The 26,927-nt window shown below is 36.8% G+C and overlaps 4 protein-coding genes across 6 annotated transcripts in view; 1 reads left to right on the top strand and 3 right to left on the bottom strand.

Moving 5' to 3' along the window:
• Window positions 1-26,927, bottom strand: part of LOC129791558 (trifunctional purine biosynthetic protein adenosine-3) — a 1,078,967-nt gene that overhangs the window by 747,033 nt on the left and 305,007 nt on the right. The gene's annotated exons all lie outside the window — the stretch shown is intronic.
• The window catches only part of LOC129791559 (potassium/sodium hyperpolarization-activated cyclic nucleotide-gated channel 3), a 1,048,222-nt gene that overhangs the window by 857,392 nt on the left and 163,903 nt on the right, over window positions 1-26,927 (bottom strand). The gene's annotated exons all lie outside the window — the stretch shown is intronic.
• LOC129791562 (BAI1-associated protein 3) overlaps window positions 1-26,927 on the top strand; it is a 61,761-nt gene that overhangs the window by 23,280 nt on the left and 11,554 nt on the right. For all 3 annotated transcript variants that reach the window (XM_055829762.1, XM_055829763.1, XM_055829761.1), the window contains exons 4-5: window positions 4,806-5,049; window positions 7,390-7,558. In XM_055829762.1, the coding sequence (XP_055685737.1) occupies window positions 4,806-5,049; window positions 7,390-7,558 (413 nt within the window). The remainder of the gene's footprint in view (window positions 1-4,805; window positions 5,050-7,389; window positions 7,559-26,927) is intronic.
• Window positions 11,141-13,048, bottom strand: LOC129791613 (uncharacterized). Its single transcript, XM_055829851.1, has 2 exons — window positions 12,516-13,048; window positions 11,141-12,338 (listed from the first exon to the last, which is right to left on the bottom strand). Exon 2 carries the CDS (start codon window positions 12,309-12,311, stop codon window positions 11,325-11,327), a length of 987 nt encoding a protein of 328 aa, XP_055685826.1. The 5' UTR covers window positions 12,312-12,338; window positions 12,516-13,048; the 3' UTR covers window positions 11,141-11,324.

The following is a 26,927-nucleotide window of genomic DNA, read 5'->3' as shown; positions in this document are numbered from 1 at the left end:
TGGCTATTCAGCACTATTCAAGGAGATTTCCAGTGTATTCTCATGCGATGAAAGGGAAGTTTGTGGTACTATATACACCTCTACCCTTACCACCCCTTTAGCAAGACACTATATGGTTCCATAGACCGTAAAACAGCATTGTTTTGCAAGGTAATTGGATTAATCAACAGAGTTGATGCCTGCCTTTTGATATCCTTCTCCTTGATCCAAAATGGGGATGAGCTTTCTTAAACGAGATGGCAAAGTGCAGGACGAGACGGGATAATAGCGTTAGGGAATTTGTTGTTATTAAATAAAAATAACCCCTAGACCCCATTTTGTGTGAAGGAAAAAGATGAGAAGATGGAGAAGAGAGCTCAAAAAAAAAAGCTCCAAGAGATCGTCCCATAAAGTGGATCGATAAAAGGTGTTTACTGTATATTGCTAAGTTGATTCCTAAAACATTCACCTCACACAGAATGTTACCAGAGACGTAGAAAAAAATCCACCCCCGGTGCTCTACTTTATCTAATTTTTATCCATTTCGTGTCTCTTCCCAAAGTATTTTTTGTCTGTTCTTCATTGCTGCATGCTGTGTGATCTCCTTGGGGTTCTTCTTCTACGGTATATGTAGTTTCTTTGCAGCCTCCCTTTTGTTGCCTCTTCTTCTATATATTTATCTGCCCACCATAAAATTTGTATTAGACTCTATTTACGCGTTCTTTTTATTATCTCCTATGGCTTTTCTTCTCTTCCCGCATGGCCATTTTCTCATCATATGACACACAAGAATCTCCTCAGAAATTCATGTTGATGGTGTGTCTGGCGGATGAGAATGTGGCTACGAAGACAAAACTGGGATTTATTCCATTGCCATCTCCAACCATCATGAGATTTTCCTCATCTTTTGTTTGCCGATGGATCGTGAATTCATAAAATTTCCACCCCCTCCCCCCGCCTACCCCAGCTACTTGGGCCACCCTATCCACACCCCATCTCAAAACTACTACCCTGCGAGAAGCCCCTAATATGCACAAATCCTTACATCTTGCAAGAAATTTGCCGAAGGAAAAACAACCCTTTTGCCTGTGATTCTGCAAGAGGGAAAATTAATTTTCCCTCAGAATGTGCTTGCCTCAACCCCCCCCCCACGTCTTCCTCAAAAGGAACACACTCGTGAATTTTCTCTCATTAAACGCCCACTTAATTATGATACAGAACGAGAAATTAAACGCTATGAAGCATTTTCTTTTCCACCCGCACACAGTACTTGCACCAATTTATAGCAACCACCCTCTCAGCATTGCCTGATTAACCCTCCTGCAGAAGAGAAATTTATTTCACGCCCGCACACATTTTGCAATGAATTCTATGCCGACAGGAAATGCTGAAGGGTTAAAAATTAAAAGCCATAAAATTGATTCACGTCTTTATGTAGCAACGTTACCGGTAGCATAAATTCACTGCGTCGGTGGGACCCAAAAGTAATCAAACTCTGAAGGGAATTTACAAATTAAATTTGATGTTTTTTTTTTGCATTCTTGCTCTATTTTAAGAGACTCGTTAATGTAAAGAAATGAAGAAAGTTTAAGGGAAAAGTTATTGAAAAAATGTTTGGATGGAAAAAAAATTTCCTTTAATCTCAAATTCGTTTATTTATGAGCTCCCCAAATATGTGGCAATAAATTTTCTCATATCCATAAGATATTTCTTTATTAAATCATCTTATAGAAAAGATATTAAGGTAAACAAGTCACTTTGAAATAACTTATGCAGACGTGAAAAATTTTCAGTTGACTTATTTTATATTTATATTCAAAAATTCAATAGAGCAGTCAATATTATATACATACATAGGTATGCATACAACATATTATGTATTGTCGATAGAAGAGAATATATCATCATTTTTCTGCGTGAAAAGCAAGTGCATTGGGAGCTTATTTTGCATTTTTGAAAATTCAACATCATATTCAATCCAACAACAAGAAGATTTTATATTTGCTGTGATTTTTTTTTAAAGTAAACATGAATATTTTTCTAAGCTCTCAAATGTCCTTCAGACGTATTTTTATGGAAATTTTATAGCTTCATAAAAATAATATCCACAAGGGAATTTTTGTTGACATGACAAAATGCAATAAGTCAAGGAAAGGGTCATCTAATTGATCATGATCGTTGTTTTCATCCTCTAAATTAATGCTAACATCTACATTTTTCCGCGAGGGAATTTGCGAGAAAACTCATTAACTTCTCTAGCAATTTGGTGCGGGGTGGGGATGGTTGGAAAATTGGGAAATTCTCACAGTCATTGGCAAAGTGCGACGCTCAAACTCATTAAGTTCCAAATGAATGAGGAATTCAATTCCCATACTCTCCCCATTCTCTATAAAAGCCAAAAAAGAGAGCATCCAGCACACCGTGCACGAGATTTCATAAATCACCGTCACACTTGACTTTTATTCACATTAATTTTCATCTCGTGCGAAATTCATTAAACGTGCCACTTTCATCAATTAAATTTAATCATTTTGTGCCTCTCCTGCCATCCACTTCTGCGCGTCCCCCCGTCAAATCATCAGCATTGCATTGAAAATATGTGTGTATATACAAATCCCGTAGGATGAAGAGTCAGCGGAGAAATCACCCCTGTGTGGGGGTTGAAAGTTAGAGGGGGATGATGCATTGGACGGATAGGTGCAATTTGCCATGTCATCGTATTTCTCACACGGGTGGATGATTTAAAATTTTATTGGTTTCTCTCATCAAACTATGATTTATCTCTATATATACGAATCATCCCTTGATATACCTGTATCTATATACAAAGGTATATTCTCCTAAATAATGAACTGTAAACCACCCTGAACGCATCTACCTCGCTTAGTTGATGCAATTTTTCATCCCCTAAAATATTCACAGAATAAACAAACATGCAACCACATCAAAACACACACACATGGGCACATTTTCTCCCCCATAAAACCTTTTCCATGAAATTTAATTGAAGTAAATGATGAACAAAACCATTCATTCCATGTCTGTGGTTTTTATGTATCAATTGACAAAATAATTATCCCAATGTATGGTGATTGACATAAAGATACTCTGGTGAACCATAAAAATATGTACATCCTCAACATTAATAACATTTCGCAATTTTAAACGGATAATTTTTCACAAAATTGGTCATTTATAAAAATAAAAAGGATTTTGTGGTGTCACATAAGGGAGAAACATGTTGTATGACAGCAATTTTTGTAAATTGATTTATATCCGCATATGGGATATAAATCATTTTTTTTAAATCGTCCACCAGAGGATGCTAAAAATTAAAAAAAAATTATCTCCGCCAATAAAATGTGAGGATGAATTAATGATTGTATATTTTTTGCACCATCAAACATCATTTGGGAATTACACCACCACTGAAAAAAATTGCCCTTTAATTGATGAATTAACAGAGAAGCGCTCAAACAATTTGCCCAAAAGCGGCGTCAGTAAACTCGCGGAGAGCCATTAAAAATGTACAACGTTGGCTACCACCACAGACGACTCCATCGTCACCAGGCGCCTCCGCTGTCAAATAAAATGTCAGAGCAATTTAAAAATGTTTATCATCTTACAGAATCCACGAAGAATTAATTTTTTTCCATCCCCTCTTCTTCACCTTTCATGGCTATTGTCTCACAGTATCTAATGAGGTGGAATGTGTGTGTGGAGATGCTATAAAAGATATTAAATATGGGAAAAGTCCACTTAATTTCCACCAAATTGTATTCATATAGCTTCCCTTAATATCCATTCCCTCATGATGCGTCTCATATTAAATATGATTTACATTGGACATTAATGGGCTTTCTTCTCTCTTAGGGTATCGTAGGATGATTTTCTCGCTAGGAGGGATCTCCTACATATAGGGAAACATGGTCCAATTCAGACCTCTTACGGCTTTTTTCTATTTGCTTTTACTTAAAACTAATAAAACTTTTAAAAATAGAAAGTTATGGGAGTAAAAGGAGCTTTAAAAGGGCTTTTTATTTTATTCAATTTTTTTCTCACTCTTTGCGGACCTTTGAAGGTCCGAAATGGGCCACGTTCCCTTACATATTCTCTTGTTATATTTGACTTGTATGCTACACGAAAGTTTCCTACTTTATTACCCTATGAGTGTAGTACTCAAAAAGTTCCAAAAGGTCCTGTGAAAAATCACGGAATTTTCTCCTTAAAAAATTTAATCTCTTTATGGATCTCTTCTTTTGTGAATATATTACGCTAATTTATTTTTAATATCGACTAAAAACGATTAATATGTTTAAAAGTTTTTAATAAAGCTTTATACAATTTTTCTATAATTTAGAAATTAAATTAAGAAAACAAATCTAAGACGTAAAATGAATATAATCTGCAAAATCTTCTTCTTAAAAACTTTATATTCTCCATGAACGAAAAGATAAATAAATTTGTCCTGAATCTCACAATGAATTTTTCTTTGGACAATTGAAAAAGAATTATAAGTATATATTGAAAAGTTTTCATATACCACCATACTTTTCCATCTGAAACTTCTTTCTCACCGCACAACCAATTCTATTTACTTTTGTGAAAGAGAAAATTCATTTTGTGGGACGAGACAGAGAAATATACGATGTGGGGGTATAAAGGAGAAATCTTATGAGGATTCCATTGAGAGAAGAAGAAGATTGGGGGGTGGGTGACAAAAGCGATGAGAATAGAGTTGAAAGTTGTCACATAAAACTTAATAAAAATTTCTCACCTTTCTTCGGAAACTGTTTGGGTGGTAATAATGTATTTTGTTGTTGCAGAGTTCAAGAGACAGATGGTTCCTATTTTGAGAGCTTCACCGCCCTAGCGTGGAAAAGGGAGAATCGTCGTTTATCATCAATGCGAGCCGCCGAGGCGAGGGCGGAAACACTTCCGGAGAATGAGAGAGATTTGAGGGAGGCACATGTGGATGAGGAAGATCGTCCTGAGCATAGGGAGCAACTCTATGTTGATGTATTGTACACAATTGCAAATACCGTGGGTGCTCCAGCGCCAGGAGGGCAGGTCAGTTTCCCATAAGATTCTATAGTTTCATCATAAATCACGTTAATTTAATTTTTGATTCATTGAAAGACCTTCTAAATCAGATTCTTCTTACTCATTGAGAAGTAATTTGAGAGTTGAATTTAAGAAAACAAAAAAAAATCACCGAGTTTAAGAAGAATATCTTGATTACAAAACCTCGTTAGTGTGAGTTGCTATTATCCCTCCTCCATTTCTCTCATTCATCCCTGTTGTCTGTCTACAAGTGATAGTTTGGTAAACAAAGTGTTTTTGCAAAATGCACCAACGTTAGTTTGAAAACAATATAAATTACCCTCACAGAGTATCCATTCTGTGCTGTAATACATTCTCCGTCTATATGGGGAATTGAGATCTCAGTGTTAAGGTAATGTTAATTGCAGAGGCTGTATTAATGCAATTTAATTAAACACAACCACCCCTCGCAAACTGACTCATTGTAATAATTATACCCACGGTACACTTTGTCTGCGTTGGAGGTTGTATACGTACAAAACATTGCCCAGAGAAATGGCATGAGGAGGGTCTGGGTGCGATGAAAGCTCCTTTTGTTGCCTGATGGGCGCGAGGAAGGTGTAAGAGAATCTAAACAAAAGTGGTTTAGTGGTATGTTTAGTATGATGATGGCATATTTTATATAGGCTCTTCCGCATAGAACTTTTCGCACACACCGGCTTTATCCGTGAAAACAAACCCCCATTTACCCCATTCCACCTGCACAACCATCAGAGAGCTTTAGCTTTAAGAGAGCTTTTATTTGAGAGGATTTGAGCCAACATGGAAGTTTTTCTTGCAATTTAAAAGCTACTTCACGATGAAATCTTTTTAGGATCCTTCACATTTTTCTTTCTTTCTTTTCTTTTCTCTGAATTTTCCACTATCTCACATTGCAGGGAATTCAGGTGAAATTAAATAGAGTGACAGAACTGTGAGAATTCCTCCGTTCTCTCTCTGGTATCTCCTTTTAGTCACACAGTTACATATGAAAAACGTAAACTATATATTATATTGGATTGAACTATCACATTTCAGTGGGGGGTGTTTTGTTTAGTAAAGTTTTATTGAGTGTGCTGTACTACATTTTGCAGTAGATTTTAATTGTTGGAAAAAACACCAAGTCATGTGGTTTTGCTTCAAAAACTTCTTGGAATACAGACAAATGCAGTTTAATTTATTACTTTCCTCTGGGAAATCTTTGTACTGAACCATATTCTGGTATTATGACTGGATGATTAAAATTTGATTAGCAAAAAGACTTTTATATAGAAGAAATCCAATGCGGATGAGGATTTTAATTTTAATATGATTAAATATTTCATCGTATTCAATCTCTCTAAGTCTTCCTCAGTTTCTTTTAGTACTTCTCCTCCCCCCCCCCCCCATACACAATATGGAGATTTCTATAGGGATCTGTTGGGATAATTGAAAACACAAAGTGAGTTATTTATCTGAAATCTACCTTCTTCTTCTTCTGCTGAAGAAGAAAATTTTCCATCCATTGGGTGTATTTGTATGTAAACAATATATTGAAATCCATGAGCTTGGATGGATGAAGTAAATTGCATCTCATGCAGATAATGGAGTGGATGAGATTTCCATCTTTTTTTTTTTCTTCTTCCTTCTCGGCGTTTTTCATTTAAATTCCCATACCAAGCTATCTATTTACATACACGTATACAGGAGAAAATGTATTCTCTTTCGCACGCAGAAAATGTCAATTGGACTAGTTCTAGTTTTTCAACAAAAAAAAAGGATGAAGGAAAACACTATTTGTGGGGTAGGGAAGATGAAAGAAAATCCCTGGGATTGAGTAATGAAAATTCCACTCGATTTAATGATATTCATGGTTGATTTGAGCCTGAAGAGACGGGGTGGGCTTGAAGGGATTTTACACGGTTAAAAGAACTTTCAGAATTTCAAAGTGAAATTGAGCACCAACCGTGTGGTGGAACCTTTTTATTCACGTGCACAAGATATATTACTTGGATGTGGTTAGAAAGTCACTTGTACAGTTTGTTCAAGAAGTGTGTGGGCAAACAGATTTTTTTGCAGTAGATTATTATTCTTTCTCTTATGCTCGTGGAGCTTTCTGCGGGAGAAAGAAATAAAAGAATTTCCCCCAAGAAAATTCTCATTGAACAGACATTAGGTATCTCCCATGTAAAATAGAAGTGAAAGGACATATGGTATGAGCTTTTTAGGATTGCAAATTCAAAAAGTGTCTCGTTCAGTTGGAATAAGGGAGGGCGGAGGATGCTATAAAATTTTTCACATGATGTAGTGCTCAGGACGAATAAATCATAATGAAAGTCTCGTTTGCAGTTTGCTCACTACAAAGAGGAGATGTATCTACAAGCTCAGAGGGCATTTGGCGTCTCGCCAGATCGTCACTACCGACTACTCCATGCTGCCGCTGAGGAGAAACCCAAAATTGTGGTGCTAACTGTTGTTGTGCAAGAGGCTGATGGTTTGGAGGCGAAGGATGCCAATGGTGAGTGTTTTGTTGTTCAGTAAGTTCATTTTTTATCGGGCGCGCGTAAATGCCAAGAATTCAACCACATTGGATGAGATTTTTCCCCACCCGCAAATAACACACACACGTCTCTCTCTGAAAAACACAAAACCATGCCCCGTCAGTCCAGTGCTGTGTAGTCTGGGGGCGAGTAATTTATTTCATCCCAAGGCACTCTGGCTCTATCAAATTGGATATGCCTCGAGGATGCCCCACGCAGAAGATAGAAGAGCATCATCCAAACATGTTTGCTGTATTACCATCGAGAGGGTGTTTTTGGGGGTAAAACGGGCGGGAGAGCATATAATACAACACTCTGTGGGAAAAAAGGGCTTCCATGCTATAAATATTCAACACATAGTCATTCACTTGTTGATCTCTCACCCCGCAAAATGTGGGTGCGAGGGATTGAAATAAAAATGATTCGTTTTTATAGTGTCTTAGCCGAGAAGATGGTAAAAATCTCATCACACTAAAATGAGTTGATACCCACAAAATGCTCTTCAAGGCATATGAGGGGTATTTTCCTCCCTTCAGTATACTTTTACCTTTTCATCAAATATGGGCTTTCTTGTGGGCAACAAATAAAAATTTACGTCGCAAATCATTCCTATTCCATGTAGCTTCAAGGAATTATTATCTATTTTTATTGTGATTCACTTTTGGGTGGTTGAGGAAAGACAAAAAGCTCTATTTCGTTATATACACTGCAATGAAAAAGTTTCTGAAAGAGCAAAAATTGAAAATTATTAAGGTGAAATTCAATTGATTCCTAATCTGGTTATATGTAGTTTATCGATTTTCCGAAATTCGTAGGAGATAGTCTACTTGTTAAAATCGGTAAGATAAACAGAGATACAAAAGGTTGAAAAAAAATTAATAAAAATTTGAAAAAAAGATTTTTCAAAAAAGTTAGACAGTCTTAGAAATGTAAAGAATGTACCTACCTTCTCAAAACAGGCGGATTTTTAAATATAACCACAGCCGGAGTAATACCCAATTGAGTTTTACATTAAAAATCCTTAGTTTTTGCTTACTTGTTTAGTCAATGAAAAATAGTATACTCACAAATAGTTAGAGTGACTGTGATAGTCAACCCTTTTTCAGCATCTCAGCACCTCTCAGCTCTGTGGCTTACGAGAGAATGCCCATGCATGATAAGCACCGCTAGGGCAATGCTTATCTCCTATCACAGCCCTCTTCAACACACACATACATACATACACAGACCATGGCTCGGGGTAATTTTTTCGGCCTTTTGGTCTCAATGCCTACAATTCGGCCAGCCCTGACATTGTTGCCGTCCCTTGGCAACGTCATGAGTCGAGGGTGGCATGTGAGGCAATTCATCTGTCGGCATGAGGGTCCTCACTCATACCCAACTACACTAGGGTCCACACTAGTGTTCCATCCTCCGACGTCTACTAGGGTCCTCACTAGTAGATCACATTAGGGTCCACACTAATGCTTCTCCCTCTACATCTACTAGGGTCCTCACTAGTAGATAACATTAGGGTCCACACTAATGTTTAGCCAACATCATTCTGCTAGGGTCCTCACTAGCAACTTGCCCGATAGGCCAACTTCTATCAGGGAAAAACTCAACACGCATGCAAATCCATCATCGAAACAACATGACATCTTACTGACCTGCTCATCCTGGGATTCTCACTATGGTCGTTATTGAGTATCTGTCAATTGTTCCCTTTGGGGTACTTGATTCCAGTTTCGAACGTTGACATCACAAGAGGCTCACATATGTGCGTACATATCTCCCTTCAGAGCACAACACAGGAATTTAGTTCATCTACTTAATTCTCATATAATTTCCATGAAGTAATATAAATTCAAATGATAAGAGAAAGAAAAAAAACACATGTGAATGATGAACTCCTCATCCTATTCCTGATTGACTCGTTCATCTGGTGGCCTCCAGCATCATCGGTCCAGCGGTCTCTTGCATCCTTCGTGTTTGCAATTGGTGTTGACCTATGTGTCAATATCCATTGGGGAATTCTCTTCCCCTGACGCATCCTCATAAGCCCATTCCTCCTCAATTTCAGCCCTGTTTCCCCACGGTTTGATTTTGTCGGCAGTGTAGAGGCCGTGGAAAGGCTTTTGGCTGAGCTGAGTTACCTCCGTGTCTGTGATCTCATACCGATCCCGATCCAGAACTCGATTGATTCGATATGGGCCACGATATCGGGGAAGTAATTTTCTTGATCCACCAGTGGGAGGTGGCTCCCACCGCACAAGTACCAAGTCTCCTTCCACATATTGTCGTGGAGCTACACGGGTTTTGTTGTATGTTACCATCTGTTTCTTCTGCAACTCATTCATCCTTTGGCACACCTTTTCCCGCAACTCACCCACATCCATTTCTCCTTTATCGTCCCGGTCAAGCTCATCACCCAACGTTGAATACAATTGATTTCCAGTGATGTCTCTAGGATGATACCCAAACAACATCATTTGGGGAGACTGTCCGGTGATGCGATGTGTGGTGCTGTTCAAACTCCACTGGACAATGGGAAGATGCTTCACCCAGTTGGCACTGCCTTCTTGGCTCATCGTCTTCAGGGCCTCAGTAATGAATCGAAAATATCTCTCCACTTGCCCGTTGGCTTTTGGAGTCTTCACTGCCACCATGGAGTGGCAGATGCCATGTTCCTCACAAAATGACTTAAACATTGATGAAGTGAAAGCGGTTCCTCTGTCTGACACGATTACTGAAGGCATCCCCAAGAATTCACTCACGTCTTTCAGTGCCTTAACTACTCCCTGAGTGTTTGGAGATTTTACCGCTCGGAGAATCACAAACTTTGTGAAGGAATCTACGATTGCTAAGACATGTTGAGCTCCGAATTGTCCCTTGGGGTAAGGCCCACTATGGTCGATGTGGACCACATTGAAGGGTATCGGTTTTCGATCCACAGTGTGTAGGACTTGGTGGTGTTCATCACGTCCTGCTTTGGCTTTGTTGCATGCCATACAGCTGTCGATGTACTTCCTAACCCATGGTGTCATTCCTTGGAACCAATAAACTCTGGACAACTTCTCAATGGTTTTGGTTAAGGAGAGATGCCCTTGACGATCATGTGCCTCAAACACCACATGGTGACGTACTCCTTTGGGGACAACAAACTTCAAACCATCTGCAGTTTTCCGGAATACTCTTCCCCTTCTCAGAGCATAATTCCTCTCGATATCCTTCTTCTGTGGATCAGCCACTACAGATCCCTCCAGTACTCTTCGGATGTCCACTATCTTATCATCTTTGGTTTGCAAGGCTACCACCCAATCTTCAGGCTCCGTGATGGCTAGGATCATGGATTGCTCGTCTTGACTCACCGGATTCCGACTCAAATAGTCCACATGTTCCATTTGCTTGCCGGCGCGGTATCTCAACTCAAAGTCGTACTCCTGCATTTCCATGAACCAACGAGAGATTCTCGCCACCATTTTCCGTTTTGAGTATGCCTGCTCGAGTGCTCGGCAATCTGTGTGGATGATAAACGATTTGCCAATAAGATAAAATCTAAATCGCCGCAATGTTTCCACCATTAATGTTCCCAATGTCTTCTTGGTTCCTCCTCCGAAACCCAACAAAGTCTTCTTCTCACCTTCACCCTTCCAGCCAATTTTTCCCGCTTCCGATTGCCGAATCAAGGTGTAGGAACTCCCTGTATCGACAAATGCTTTCATTTGCCGATCATTCACCTGGACAGTTACCATCCTGACCAATTTATTTTTTTGGTGGGGTGGCTGGTCTCACCACCCCCACTTGAAAATCCTTTTCTGTCCCCTTTTTTCCTGCTGGTGCTTCCTCCTTCTTCGCCTTTTTGCGCTTCGGACAATCACGAATATAATGACCTTTCTCATTACATCCAAAACATCGGCCGTTCCTATCGGATTTTCCGGTGGCTTTACTCCCATTTCCTGCCTCTTTGCCATTATCGGAATCGTATTTGTATGGCCTTCGATTCCGATTGTAGACCTTCCTCCGATGGGGAGGCAGTGGCGAGCGACGCTTTGATCTTTCATGATGATCGAGCTCCTTCTCCTTCTCCTTCTCCTGCTCAGGGGCTTTCGAGGATTCTCCCTTCTTCTCCTCGACTTTCTGATTGCGTCCCCTCTCCAGCATTCTCATGAGCAGCAAGAAGTCATTGAGTGGCTGATTCAATTGGGTCATCAGTTGCATCTTCATCACCTCTTCATCCAGACCGTGGATCAGGTACTGTTTGGTCCCGTTTTCATCCAAACGGGCCCTCTTGCAGGCTTTGACCACTTCATTGAAATAGTCATCAATTGACTGGGTTGCCAACCTCTTCTTATTGCCCAGTTGGGTAAGGATGCCCGCCACATCAACTTCATCTGGGTAATATTTCATCAACATAGTGCGGAAGACACCCCAATCATTAATTTCCTCCAAGTTCATTTCATACCATTCCCGAGCTGGCCCTTCCAGGCACATCACTGCATAAGTGAGCTTTTGATGAGGATCCCAACGGTACAATTGGCTCTTCACCTCCACTTTGTGCAACCATTCCCTGGCAGTACTTCCAGTTGCCTCGCTGGGGTTAAATGTCGGCAGTATGCTCCGAATCTCTTTCAAGTTGAAGCTCATGTAGACCCTCGAAGTGGAAGCTTCACCTCCACCCCCTCTAGATGTGCCCTGGGCAGGAGTCTCACCGTCATCACTTTCTTCAACCACACGTCTCTTGGGAGGCATTTTGGCACTCGTAGTAATCCACACGACCTTGAGTGCAGAGAAAAAAAAACACAATATTCCCTTTAACGTAAAGCGAGATGTGAAGAAAAAAAACCCAATCTCCTAAAAGATGCTGAATGTGATGAATTCCTGTATTTTTTTTTCGTGTGATCTCTTTTTTCCTCAGCATTCATCAACCTTCCTTAATTCCTGATTTTCACCTACCTAGGTTGTCGTCTGAGTTTCACTTTAACCACTGTCACTCACTACTCGCAATTTTCTTCCACTATTTCCGTGAAAATGCTTTTCTTTTTCTTCACTGATGCAGATCTCACTTGTTAAGCCACTCAAAAAGCTCGCAAAATGATTTTTTTCCAAATCTCATTAACGGGACATTTTTTTTCTCATCAATTTTTTCCTCTCTGATCTACGTTGCACTCACACAATTGTGTGGTGAATTCTCTCTCTTTTTTTTTCTCGTTTAATTCTCCCGTGGGCACTATATGAGAGATCCCACTTCTGAATTTTAGTCAATGAAAAATAGTATACTCACAAATAGTTAGAGTGACTGTGATAGTCAACCCTTTTTCAGCATCTCAGCACCTCTCAGCTCTGTGGCTTACGAGAGAATGCCCATGCATGATAAGCACCGCTAGGGCAATGCTTATCTCCTATCACAGCCCTCTTCAACACACACATACATACATACACAGACCATGGCTCGGGGTAATTTTTTCGGCCTTTTGGTCTCAATGCCTACAATTGGAAACTATTTAGTACTTTTTTTCGGGTAGTGTAATATTGAATTTTGTGAAGAAACTTTGAAAATTGCTTTTAAATCAGTTTTCTCTCTCAAATTCAAAAATATAAGTTAATCCATTTCCTTATTCCCACAATAATATTAACTGTATTTTCATCATTAAAAGTAAATCAAGCGAATAATATATCACGGTTGGTAAATCTGTGAGGGTGGATTTTCTAAAATGTTGACAATTTCGATACCCTATATATTCCTATTATTTAAGCTTATGTTAATAATTTATTATCTTTCCGATGATTTACATTGAAATAGGTCAGGCATAATAACATAGCATTCTATCTGTCTGCGTAGCAGTAGTCTCTCTGTACTACCCTTTGAATATTGTAATTTTTGGGGAAATGCGTGAACAAAACCTACGTGGTACGTGATATTGAACCTTAATCAACATTTTCCGTAACAATGTGTGGGTTTCTGAGGAGGATGAGGGGGAGGAAATTTTCCATTTGTACAGGGAGAGGGGAAGGAGGAAGAATGAAAAAGCCAAGGTGGATGAATTTTAAGGTGAATGAGCATTTCACTATATACACACGCATTCAAGTGAGGTGGATCCGACTCTCAATGTTTATTAATTTTCCATGTTTCATAAGAGCCACTCTGAATATTTATGAGGTTTCCATCCAGAATGAGAGTAGAAAACTCAATATATTTCACCACCGCACTTGTGTGACAGATATTTATGTAATAATCAGGGAGAGACTCCATGTCTGTTTTCCTTTTACCTTATATTCTTTTCTCTGTCGCTCTCTCTCTCTCTCTCTTTACCCTGATGGATGTTTTTCCATTATAATTTGTATATTACGGGGGTTGAATTCAAAATGTACAGGTATACCACCCATTCAACATGCCTTTAGCTCTATAAACTTGCAGTATGGTGGCAAATTGCTTACAATCATGCAATGGGGGTCCCTCTTTTACACCTCCATCGCACTATGTAGCTGTCCATTTTATTTTATATATATAAAATGAAGACCATGAAAAATCAATTACCTTGACTGGTGATGTTCTACAAATTTAACTTTTCTTACAACTGGTAGAAGCAGAGCTACCTAAGTTACCCCATAAATCGATTTAGGGTCCTTCTGTTGAAAACTCAACCCCGGAAATATGGTATCGACCCCTAAGTTAGTTCTCACAGCAGTTTGTGAATTTCCTTGATCTCCCTATAATTGCGTATTAATTGATTTTCAATTCCTTTTGTATAATTTCTCCTCATAATGGCGAAGAGAGACATATAATAATATGGAAAACTTCGATGCGAGCGACTCTGCTAAAGAGGATTTATCAAATTTCCTTTGTCATTGTTCTCACCATACGTACATTATGTGGAAGAGGGTGGTGGTGACAATGTTGTCGATGAAAGGACTTTTCGTATATACTACTCTGCTCTTTAGCAATATCCGGAAAGTCCGATTGTGGAGGAAAAGCCGTCAATTGGAAGCAGCTTATATGGAGTATTTTTCATTCACAATAGACGCGAAACGATGAGAAAATCCTTATTGATGGAGTAAAATGTATGAATCTATCACAATACTAAAATGCAATTGTTCTCCCTTTTGTACTTTTCATAAAATCCCTTTTTGCCTATCTTTTGATATGTGTGTGTGTGAATTGTGGAATCAAATTGGGGTATTTTCATAGGCAATTTCGTAGAGTTGGCACAAATTTAAATCTTTTCCACACATTCAACGAGAATTGCCAAAATTCAACCCCATTTTCCCTCGAAGCTTTGAATTTGCCAACCCATTGAAAATTCACAAATAAATCAAAATGTCATTTATATGGAGCTTTCAAAGTTTCAGAAGCTCCTGTCTGAATGATTTTTTTTTCTAAAACGGATTTTTTCAACTAGAATAACTTTCCTTTTTTTCTTCATTGTGATTAGAGGAATATTTTTGAATATAAATCCAATTTGGTATTTCGTAACTATTATTGCAGAGATTTTTACTATTTACTCCCTAATGAGAAAAGCTCAAGAGAATGCAGAAAAGTTTTGAATTCCCACAAATTGCATTCATATGTTCAAATAGAGAAAATATTTTACCACATCGAGGGAATATTTAAGTGCATCAAACATGGCCTAAATGTTTGGGCGTAAGGGAATACCATGGTTGGGTGAATTAACTGCTACGGAAATGTGTTTGAAAATGGCACATATCTAAAGCTTTTTGGAGGGAGGGGAAGGAAAAGTTTCATCGAGTAGGGCGAGATTAGGAAAATTGTGTGCATTTCCCACAATTCTCTTTGCATAGATGGAAATAGCATTTCAAACACATATATGCAGATAAGAAAGTATTACTAAAACAAGTTATACTTTGGGGTTGAAAGAAATTGTACATTTTCTCATGTTGTAGAATTTCTCGCACAATAATGGTGTGTGGGTGTACTTCCTTCTTTTGTGCAAAATAATTGCAATTTAGTGCAGAGTGTGAGAGTAAGTATTTATAGTCCGTTATGCTGATTATTTTCACAAGGAAATTGTATTTTATTTGAAGGAATGTGAGCTTTTGTGCTTTGAGCTTCGAAAGGAAGATTATGTAATCCTATGTATACCTACATCAGTTTCCATTTCTCAGGTGTTTCAAATAAACTAAGAAAGTGAATGCGCTTCAATTTACGGGACTTTTTCATGAGGAAATTTTGGAAAATTCACCACAAAAGCTTCCCAATGTGAGAGTATTTTCTATATAAGACAGCTTTTGGGAAAGGATTAAATTTTCAGAATTGTGTCATGGAGGAATTTATGTGTGTTGCGATGTTGGGGGAAAAACTTAAAATGGGGAAAATGTATATAAATAGCATTAACACCATTTTGTAACTCTCTTTGGCCTTTTGCTTATTTTTGGGGCAGACACTCGCATTTGGGTAAATATTGGTGGAGGAATGGGGCAAAAAAAAAGGTCCACGGAGAACATGAGAGGGTATACACAGAGTGAAACATATAAAAAAAGGACACATGAAGGTGTCTCGTGAGATCCTTCGTCATTCTTTTTATTCCCTCCTCATCTTTCCATCGTCAATATAGATGGTGATTTGATTGATGTGTCTCACCATTTGGGATGGATTTTATTCTCCGTTTCGTCCCTGCTCTTTATTCAATGCTATATAGCAATATGAGAGGTAAATTGGTGTCAACAGGTGAAATCTAATGAACAAAACCCCTCTGACATACCGTACAGCGTTCCACGCGTTATGGAATGTCGCAAAAAGTGACCTGCAATTGGGTACAAATTGAACTTGCCTGATCTCCTGATTTTTTTTTCCTCTTCATTTTCTCTGAATTCTTTATGCGTTTTTTGTGTGAAAACTTTTCCTTCCAAAACACTCCAAACAGCCGGGGAGCATTCTAAAATCTATTGAGAGCTTTTGGTTGAAGTTTTGTGAATTTAGTTGGACGATAGAGAAATGAGAAATGATGCACATCTGCTGAAAAGTTCTATAATAGTTTCTTTTTTTTTCTTTAGGATATAATTTGCTCCTTTTATCGTCTATCGAGTAATTGTTTGGGTGTGCCAACATAATTCTCCGCACACTCCCTGTTGAATTTTTCCGGACATTGGCGTCCGAAAAAAAGGGGAGAAAGAATGTGGAAATTGATGACAACTAGACACACATAAAAATCACTTGCAGAATATTGTTGCCATATAAAGAAGCAATATAATATGTGAAAGTGATGTGTGATACTGCTGTCGAAAACTATATACACTTATAGAGCTTAATTCTCTATATATACACAGAAAGCTCTCCTATTTTATTGCTAACACTCATAAAAATGACTTTTTATGCGTGTCACAATTGTGGAGAATTGACATCATCCTCCATCCTCCCCCCCCAATGTTCACCCTTCCGGCAACACCCAAGACAATAAAATTTTACCCCATTGACCCCACATTGTACAAAACCCTTTCGCCCAGGACGAACATTTAAGTGAGAAACGATTTAGGGGAGGGTGGGAAGCGACAGTGATGGAGAGACTTTCATCACTTCTACTATACGGAGGCTTTTGGTGGTGAATAAATTGTTATACAATATTGTTGTATTTATTAAGAGGGCTTTTACTCAACTTGTTACACAAAGAACCCCCCAACATGTGTGTGTGTGAGAGAGAATGAAGAAATAACTTTTGATGTTTCGATGGCTTTTCCATTGGAGAGAACTTTCATTTCACTTTCGTCCCTTTCGTCATGGAAAAATAATGATAATTTCATAACAAATTTCTCTATTAATAGTTTTCCGAGTAAACAAAGATCCAGTCTAAGCAAAAGAAAGGAGAATGTCCTGTTTAAATAATTCTTTCCTGCTAATTTTTAAAGGGTAGAAGGATTGCATTAGTGGTTGGATTCTGATGTGAAACGATACCGAAAGCTTCTTGAGAGCTTTCAGTACAAATGCACATTTAGAAAAAATTATAGAAAATGTGTAGAATAGTCTTATAGAAAAATCATGTCTCATATCATAATCCTGCCACAGAAAAAGGAAAATATTCTCGCAGAGACAGATTCAAATTATGTTTTCCTTACTCCTGATGATACTAAATTTTTTTTAAAAGAAAATAATCATAAAACAAAGATTAAAATCCCTAAAATATTTTTTGTTACGTGGAAATCAGATAGATAGACATTGTAAAGCAAACATTTTATTTTCATGAATTTTTCTACATATTCTTTCACAGCAGCAACGCATGCTGATGAAAGGTATGGTGTGTTGTACCCTCCTATATTATGTATAAAATCTACTGTACACATAGGTTTCCATGCTGAGAAAATATGGAATGTAATAGAATTGGGAGAGCGTGACAATGATGACTTTTGCGTGTTCCATGGATTTTTTCTCTTCCTCTTTTTTTTCTATTTCTCTCCTCCACTGAATCTGTGAGCTCAATTCCCTGGGAAATTTTTGTCATGCACAGAGGGAGGAATTGGCTGTGAGTTTGCTAAATACAGCGTGTGGAAAACTATATATGTGAAAATGTGTACGGGAAGGGTGGTTTGATGGAAATCCCCGCAGTTGAGATTCCCCACGAAGCCTCAATCATATTTCTTGGGCTTTCCGGTGGATGTGTGTGTGTATGCCTTCCCGTCGAGGGGAAAATATTTAATCGAAAAGTTTCCCCGAAAGGATTCTCATGTTATAATGGCGGGGAAGGGAGGAAAAAGAGGCAATGAGAAAGTGTAGCAGATGTTTCTTATCGTTGGTATTTTTCATTGAAAATTGTACGTAGGCAGAATAATTCAAGATATCCCAGACAATCACAAACTCTCTTTGTTCGAAATAAAAAGATTTATTCTTTATTTTCTAATATTTTATTTAAACTATTAAGGAGTTTAAAAAAAAATTTCTCCTCTGTTCTGATCAAAAATATCTGATGAATTAAAGCTCTAAATTTAATCGATCAGCTTTAAATGAAAACAAAAAAGAATTCAGAGCATCTTGGCTACATGAAAGGCTCATAGAATTGTATGAAAAATTGTGCCAAATGCTCATAGTTTCTTTTTAGCTTCGTTGTTTCCATAACCAAGACATGCATGTCAGCTCCCTTTATCTCAAGATATTTATCAAAAATTATATCGTTCACCACTAAACGAGGTTGACGCTTTTTATTGTCTTTTCTGCACATGAAAGATTCTTCCACCTGTTGACTGTCGTCATGACCATTGCGTCATCCATTGTCTCACAGAATGAGTGGAAAAATGGATAAATTTTTCTTCTTTTCACCTGTTCTCCCGCCTGTTCTTTCATGTTTCCTCGCTCGTATTTTAGTGACATTATTGCCCAAAAAAAGCTAACGCAGGAGACAGCTTTTTTTTTTCAAACCAAAAGTTCGTTGACAAAATATGAATCCTTTTTTTTTCTCCTGAGCGCAAAAATGATAATGTACCTGGGTGTCTGGCATTTGATGAGAAGAGGGTAATTTTCCTGCGTGTGTAAATTAACCCTGCGATATTCTCTTCATAACGGAGGGGCGTGAAATTGCTGAGCGACACTTTGTGCCACGTGTTCACATTGCTTTTGGCATAAAAAGTTTGAGTGACACAAAAGCATGAAAAATGAATTAATATGTAGAAAAAAGTCGCGCAAAAATATTCTTCACAACTTGTAAATTTCATTTCACATTACTTCCCCCCCCCCTCTCGTGCAATTTTAAGGTGTATAGGTACCTTCCATTGAGATATATTTTCAATATTTATGCTAAAAGAGATATTTCTCTTTCATCTTGTACCATGATGAAAAACTGGCAAATATATTTTTTTCTTGGTGTTAACAAAAAGAAAGAAGAACTCCCTTGAGATTGTCATTCAATCTCCGAAGAAAGATCTGCAAAGGTTTTTTTTCTCTCTCTTTTTTTGCTGAGTGTTTCGTGGGGGTTTTATCCCCAAAAGTTCCTTCGTCATCGTAAAAAAAAGTACATACTGAATAAATTGTCCTACTTTTAGCTGTTATTTTCAGCTTGACGTTGCTCCCAAAATATTTCCTCAAACGTGATCGATGTTAAGATTAGAGTATCTTTAAAAAAATCATCTATAAAAGGATTTTCTTGTACAGTTGTGGTCAGGGTTATAATAATTTAAATAATAAACTATTCTTCATGTTCTAAATATAGATAGTTTGGATTATGAATAAAATAAATATCATTGATTATAGAATGGTATTAATTTCTCATTCAGTTGTGCTTAGATTGGAAGGAAGATTGAAGAATAAATCTTAATTAACTTTTCTCACAGAAGCTTTGATATATTAAATATTACTTTGATATTCATGGCTGTATTTTGAGTCCACACTGTACGTACAACATTAAATAATGAATGGCTATAGATTTTCCATAAAAAATTCCGTTTAATTTTTAAATAAAAATAAAATTCCTTTATTATTTCACGGAATTAAATTATGCAAACAATCTCTGTTAAATTCATAAACAAAATTAACAGCAATAATGTTAAATGAAGCATGTCCGGGAGTGAGAAATTGTATGCTTAATGGACTACAGAGGAGTAATTAAAATATTTAGTTAAATTGTGCAATTTAAATGTTTCATAAAATTTATATTTATTGGATATTATGTATTGTACACATACAATACATAATATATTTCCCCTGAGGTGAAAATGGGGATTTTATTTTTGAGTGTAGGTGGAAGAGTGAGGGATAAAAGAGAAAATCCTTCAATCTATATCTATAATAATAAATATTCATTCAGAGAATTGTCTGCAGTGTGGTGATACTGGTGTGTAGAATAAAATCAACCCAAATAAATAATTCAACAGATGTAGTACTTCCAGGCAAGAGCAAATTTCCAGGATGCACCCATTAGAGAGTACTTTTGCTTGGGATTTAATATGCAAATGAATGTGAAAATAATTTTCCGGGGGGAATTTTTTTTTCTGATTGAAAAAAAAAAACTAACATCATGTTGGGGTTTTTTTTATGTATATATCCTTTTCCTTCCATTCGTCCTTCATGTGATTTTATATTTTGGATATATGGATGTCTTTTTTACAATTTTTTGAACTTTGTTGTACAAACAGGACATGTTAAAAATGTCTGATCTTTACTTGATTAATTTTTTTGGTTTTCAATGAAATCTCAACATAAAATTATATTCAATGAGATTCAAGATAAGGACATAAATTTTCAAGGGTAACCCTTGTGTGACGGTCTATTTTGTCAGAGTGTTGGAACTTACAATTTTCGTACTCAACGACAAATTTATGTAACTATTATTGAAGCACGTTGCCACTCTCTGGAGTACTTAAATGGTGCTCATGGCAAATGTTTGTAGCAATTTACACTTCACCCTTTAAAGCTCTTCACCGTTCTCCGTGGAGGAGCTTTTTTACTCATCAGAACACGACTGTCTGTGAATAGGGCAAAATTGAGGTTACCATACTATATAGGTATTTCTATTATACATAACATATCATGTGTCAAAAATAATTGCAGGGATTCTGCAAAAGCTTAATTTACGTACCATTTCCCTATAATTTCCAATAATTTTCCACTCCAAATTGCTATTTTAGAGTTATGAGAGCCAATGGGGTTCCCTTTCAAAATTAAAGCTCCCATACTATGTATATGCAATGTAAATTATGAATTAATTTTCTTGGAAAATGTATATGGAAGGAGAGCTTTCGTCCTCGAAAACTAAAGTACTTTAGGGAACTCCTCTGCTGCCTCAATAAGATGAGAAATTTCCATCATTATAGGAGTTCCCCAAAAGATGAAACCCCTGTGCGCCACTCTTGACCAATATTTCTTCACAATCACTTCCATATATAGCCAAATGTACATTTGACTTTATCAATGGCAAGAGGAGAGGACTCAATGATTGAGAAGAAAAACTTTTCCCAGCACTCTCGGGAGGTTTTGTGGCTTTGTGGTGACTGTATGTTAGGGGAGAAAGTTGGTCAGAAAACTTTTCCTTTTACAAATTAGTAATTTACATTGCGGCCAAATCCTCGTTGCCATCCATAAATTTAACCACATACTAATTTCTTCGTAAATGCTGGTTTTTACCTAAAGATTCCTGATGAAAATTTACAGGAAAATAATTTAGAAATTTTATGCTTTGTGAAAAATAATTTAAATTCCCCATTAAAATCCATTTAAATCCACTTAAAAAGGCTAGAATTGATATATGTACCAAATCGGTGCCTTTTTTGGTCACTTATTTATGTATAATATGGTTCACCCACGTATTCATTTAAAATTCCCATAAAGCCATAGAGATTGCGATAATGTCACCCAGAAATATAGAGGGGGGCGGAGTTTTACGCGGTAAGCAGAGGGGATGCGATTAGATTAGATTAGATTAAAAATAAGGGAGCGGCTACATGAGCAGCCGACTGCACCCAGGCCTCTATATATATATATATATATAGGGGATGCGATAATGGTGAGCTTAAGGGAAAAAAAGCTTCCATTTGAACACATTAAATGAAAGCTTTTTCCTCTTACTCTCACTCAGTGTGCTGCATCCGCCAAAGAAGATTTCTCGCTATGTTTACCATTGAGCTTAGACAAACGTGTTTTTTTTTTCTTGCTAGATCTCTTGAGTGTACTACCTCCCCCTCGCCCAACCTCAAAAACATTAAATGTGAGTCACAGAAAGAAAGATTTTTGATGTTTCATAGCAAAATGGAAGGAGGATGGGGATGTTATGTAGCTATGTTCCCTGCCGGGGTTTTGTTTTTTCCATGCCCATCAAAAGAAATTTCAGGCATTTGCAATTATTTTCAACATATACACCCCCATCCATCGGGTTAGTGCTCATCGTATACTGTCAACAGGAGACCGTGCTGCAGACGTATCCCCTAAACACATCGTGTGGAAGAAATCTCAAAAGAATGCTCACATATAGAAGGATAGTGCGGAATTTTTATCCATTTACTTAACTTATTGTGATGATCTCTGAGGGTCAGCAGAAGCCAAAGCCGCCAGGCATGGAAAATGAGTATGTAGCAGTGTGTAGCATAAAAGCATTAGAATTTTCTTTAACCTCCATTTGGGTTTGTTTATTTATAAATAAAATAGTTAGATAAATATTTTTTGTTCAAAAAAAGGCAAAATAGAGGAAACAAAAAAACAAGGAGGGATGTTTATGCTGAATTTGCATTCTAACCATACATTAAAAGTGAAACATACTGTTTGTGCTCAACTTTAAATAAATTTCATAATTTGCAAGAAGAGGAGAAAATAAATAGAAAGTTCGTGAAATGTTATTCAGAATCTTTACAATCTTAATTGTCTTCTTTTCAAACTTGTGGGTTGACTTTAAACTTACCCTCAAACAAGTTCTTTTATTTATAAACCCAACATCAACACCCACCCCCAATATATAGTTGGAAAAGAATGGTATGTATAGAAAATAAAAGCGATAAAATAGCTTTTAGACTACATACCTAATGTATTTTGTATTGCAAAATCGCAACTTGGTGTGTAGTTCTTAAAGTTTATACTTCCTGAAAGAACTTCCGTGAATTTTCACTCACAAGCTTCTATTGTCAGGCAATCCAAAAAGTTTGCATACATACATAGAGCTACAATATGTATTGTTTTTCCAAGGAAGCGTGTCGTAGCATAAAATTCATTACTAAAATTTGCCATTAATCAAAATGCAACGCGGCTCTCTACAGCGTGTGTGTGGGTGTGCGCGGAAAAACGAAGAGGAGCAAAGTTAAATTGCATAACCCCGCCTCGCAAGGATTTCCGCATGCAAAAATTTACCATTTTCCATACAATTTCTTGCATTTTTTTGCGTCTCTAAATTTAACATGGCAGAAATGGCAAAAGAAGAGAAACGCACCATATTCTCAATTTACATGATACAGTGAGTGGAAAATTGTATACTTGTATTCTCTTTTGCTATTTATTCCTTCCTTTATTCATGTTGAACACGAAAAGTAATTGTTTTACTTGAGATGTCGAAGCTTTTTTGCTTCTTTCTTCTTGTTTTTCCCGTGAAGAACTTTTCTGTTGAACATAAATTTGCATAGAAAGAAAATACGTCTGATGGAAGAATTTCTGACATTTTCCCAATGATTTTTTTCTCGTACCAAGTCTCGTACAGAAAATTCTTAAATTGTCAGAATGATGAGGAATATCAAAAGATTTTTTTTTGATCAATTTTTTTGTTGTCTTACAAGGTTCGTACAAGGTGGATTCTTTTCTTTGTCAGACAAGAAAATGTATTCCTTGTTTTTCTTTTTCTCTTTGTTAAATTATAACTGAGAGGCATTGCAAGGTGACTCTGTAGTAAAAATAATAAGGGGATTTGACCAGAAGAAAATCATTTTGTTTTTAGAGAATTTAAAGATTTCAATTGTAAAGTTTTTCCACATTAAAAGCTTTGAGCTTTTCAAAACTCTTTATTCCATAAATTTAAAATGCAACCAGTTGTTCATCTAAAAGTTTCATCTACTTACACCCAATTTTGTGTGTTTTCCCGCATTTTCCCTTCGCATGTCAAGACAAAACTCCTCACAGAGAGATTCTTCGTGAGCTCACTGTGTAGAGGAGGGTGGTGGGTTGTGGGAAAAATGCAAAACTTTCGTATATTTGACATGAAATTCTTTTCAGTTGGCACATAAAAATCCAACTGTGAGGGAGAAAGATCGAACGTTCGATGGAAGCTCACGAATGCATACAATTTTTTTTGAGCTGTAAATTAATTTATATAAAGAAAGTTTATTTTTAATGTAACTTGAATGGTAAAAGCTTTTGCACTAATAACCAATTCTTTTTTCTTTTCAATTTCAATTTATTCATGAAGAAAAATTCTTAAAATTCTCAGATGAAAAAAAAAAGTTACAAAGCGGAAAAATACTTATTTACCTATAATTTTCATGAATTATAGAGAAATAAATTCTTTATACTATTCAGCCAAAACAGATATTATTCGACGTCAGTTGTCTCACAAGGCTTTTGAGACAATTTTCCATGTGAAATGGATGGAAAGTTTTAATTGGAACTCATCTGCCTGATTCTCCAGGGGCCCCTTGGCATGGACAAAATTTATATACACACCGCCTTGTTCTTCATGATGAATTTATGTGCGAGAATGTACTTCACAAAGATTTCCCAATGCTTTCACCCTCATTTCTTACTTTTCTTGACAACAAAATACTTTTCTCTCTTCCTGGAACTTGTCACAAATTCGTGAATTTTCTCGTAATGCTGAGGGTACCCAATATAAGGAAAAAGCACATTAATAGGGAACTTTTGGGGTAGAAGAAATCTACTAAATTAATGTGCTAAAATCTCTCTAGTTTATCCCACATTTACTCACTTATGTTGTTTAAAAACTTTTCTCACAATATGTTGTTTAATATTATAATGTCTTTTTGATGATTTTTTAAAGAGAAAATCCATTTTCTTTTCTCTGAAAAAATCCTCTAATATTCTTCTTTTAAGATGTCACTAAATAAAAATCTTATTCTCTAAATCTTTTGAATTTTCTTACAATTTATGGAAGTCTTATGAAAATAGAAAGGATTTTTCAAAACCACGTAGAGGCAATTTGTAAAATAAATCCTCTCAATTATGGAGAAATTGTCAAGGAGAGATTATAAAATGAATTGCTCTGCATAAGACTCACAGAGCATATATGGAGAGGGAAATACTTACAGTGTCAAAGGATTTTTCCCCTGAAACCTTTGTTCGTTAATTAGGAAAATGTTCGTGAGAACTAAACGTGAATATCTACTGACAATGGCACTCTTGAAAATTTATAGTGAAATAGCATTAATATTCTTTGGGGGAAAATTTGAAATTTTCCTCATAAAAAAGAACTATGAGATGTGACACCAATTAAAATGTCTTTTGCATTTTACAAACTCTCGTAGTTGGATTTGATGGAAATTTTCTCAAGTTCTTTCCTAGGGGAGAGTGGGGTTTCTGTGAAAGGAGGGGGTTTGCGATGAAAATTGCGTGTGAAAAGGGACCAATGAGAGATGGGTGGTGTTCAATCATTGTGCGGTATTTATTGGAAAACATCAATTGTGTGTGATCAATATATGATGAGTGTCTGGGAAGCTGTGTGAAAATCAACATTTTCCACATACAAAGAGACACATCCCAGTACCAGGGATGAAGTGTGCGACAACGTGTGGGGTGGAAGGATGCTTGGGGAAGGTTTTCTCTTATCTCTTCTGGAACTTTCAAGTATTCTTCAAGGCTTGACTTCCGAATCCGCTTGGATGGTTTTATGTCAAACATTATACACAACAAAACAATGATGACAACTTCCTGTGCCATCCGTATGGCAAACAACAATGGCAGGGTCGAAGGGTCGGTGATGAGGAAAATGCCACACAGACTCCACACATCAATCAATAAAATGTTTTCCCTCCTGTTCTCAGTGGGAAAAACGGGCGGAATGGGGCACCATTCCCTTGTATATTTCCCTTTTCTGTTGTGCCAAAAAGGATTCGAAAGGGGCATACGGGGGAGGACTTTCTCATGATGACTAGAAGACAACATTGAGGCACACAGAGAATACCTTAATTTCCGTCCATATGGTTACCATGCATTTACACTCATTCCTTATACACACACATAGCCCAAAATCATACTGTGAGTGCGAGAACTCTATCGCCTCTTGAGTCTGTTGACCCATTGAACGTTGCTGGAGTATTTCCCTAAAGAGGCAAAGTTCATACACTCTGTGAGTGTTGAACATTTCAATGGTACTCCTTTGCACCACTTCATTCCATTTCTGCAAATGCAAAGCGCAATCAATAGCAGAGTTGATAATATCAAATTAATTAGGTAGAAGTTTAATTATTTTCTTTGAAGATTTTTTCGAAAAAATATCCTGAAATTGGAAGACTTTTAACTTATTAATTAAACGAATAAATTATAAAAAGAATCATGAGAAAAAGGAGTTTATTTTATATGGAAATTCTCTCGTTTAATCAGAATACATACACGTAATCTTGTTAAAGATGAAAGAAATATAATAAATTATCAAAGTTACTTCCCTTTCTTCCAGGATACAACGCCAAATTTCATTCATATATTGAAAGATTTAAAAAAAGACACAGTGTGACGTCATAGTATACAATTTCAATAGGAAATTCTTTGACATTTTTTTTCCAGCCAACCCCAGTAAGAAATGAAAAATCGTTTTAGCAATCTCTCATTCCTTTTGATCCTCAAAAACATTGTTTTTATGAAAGAGAATTTTACCCATACAAAAATGAATAAACTCCTTTTAAAATCTATGTCAATACACAACTTTAATCAAAATCAATTCTGGAGAATTTAATATAATCATTGATAGGTACTACACCCAAAATCACAACTGTTCTCAATGACTCTTGAAA

The sequence above is a fragment of the Lutzomyia longipalpis genome, chromosome 3 (genome assembly GCF_024334085.1).
Source record: "Lutzomyia longipalpis isolate SR_M1_2022 chromosome 3, ASM2433408v1".
Taxonomy (NCBI): Eukaryota; Metazoa; Arthropoda; class Insecta; order Diptera; family Psychodidae; genus Lutzomyia; species Lutzomyia longipalpis.
The sequence above is the reverse complement of the archived record's forward strand: the minus strand, read 5'-3'. Positions and strand labels throughout refer to the sequence as shown.

Coding starts and splice junctions, on each gene's coding strand:
- LOC129791613 (XM_055829851.1), bottom strand. CDS start 12,311: ATGCCTCCCAAGAGACGTGTGGTTGAAGAAAGTGATGACGGTGAGACT.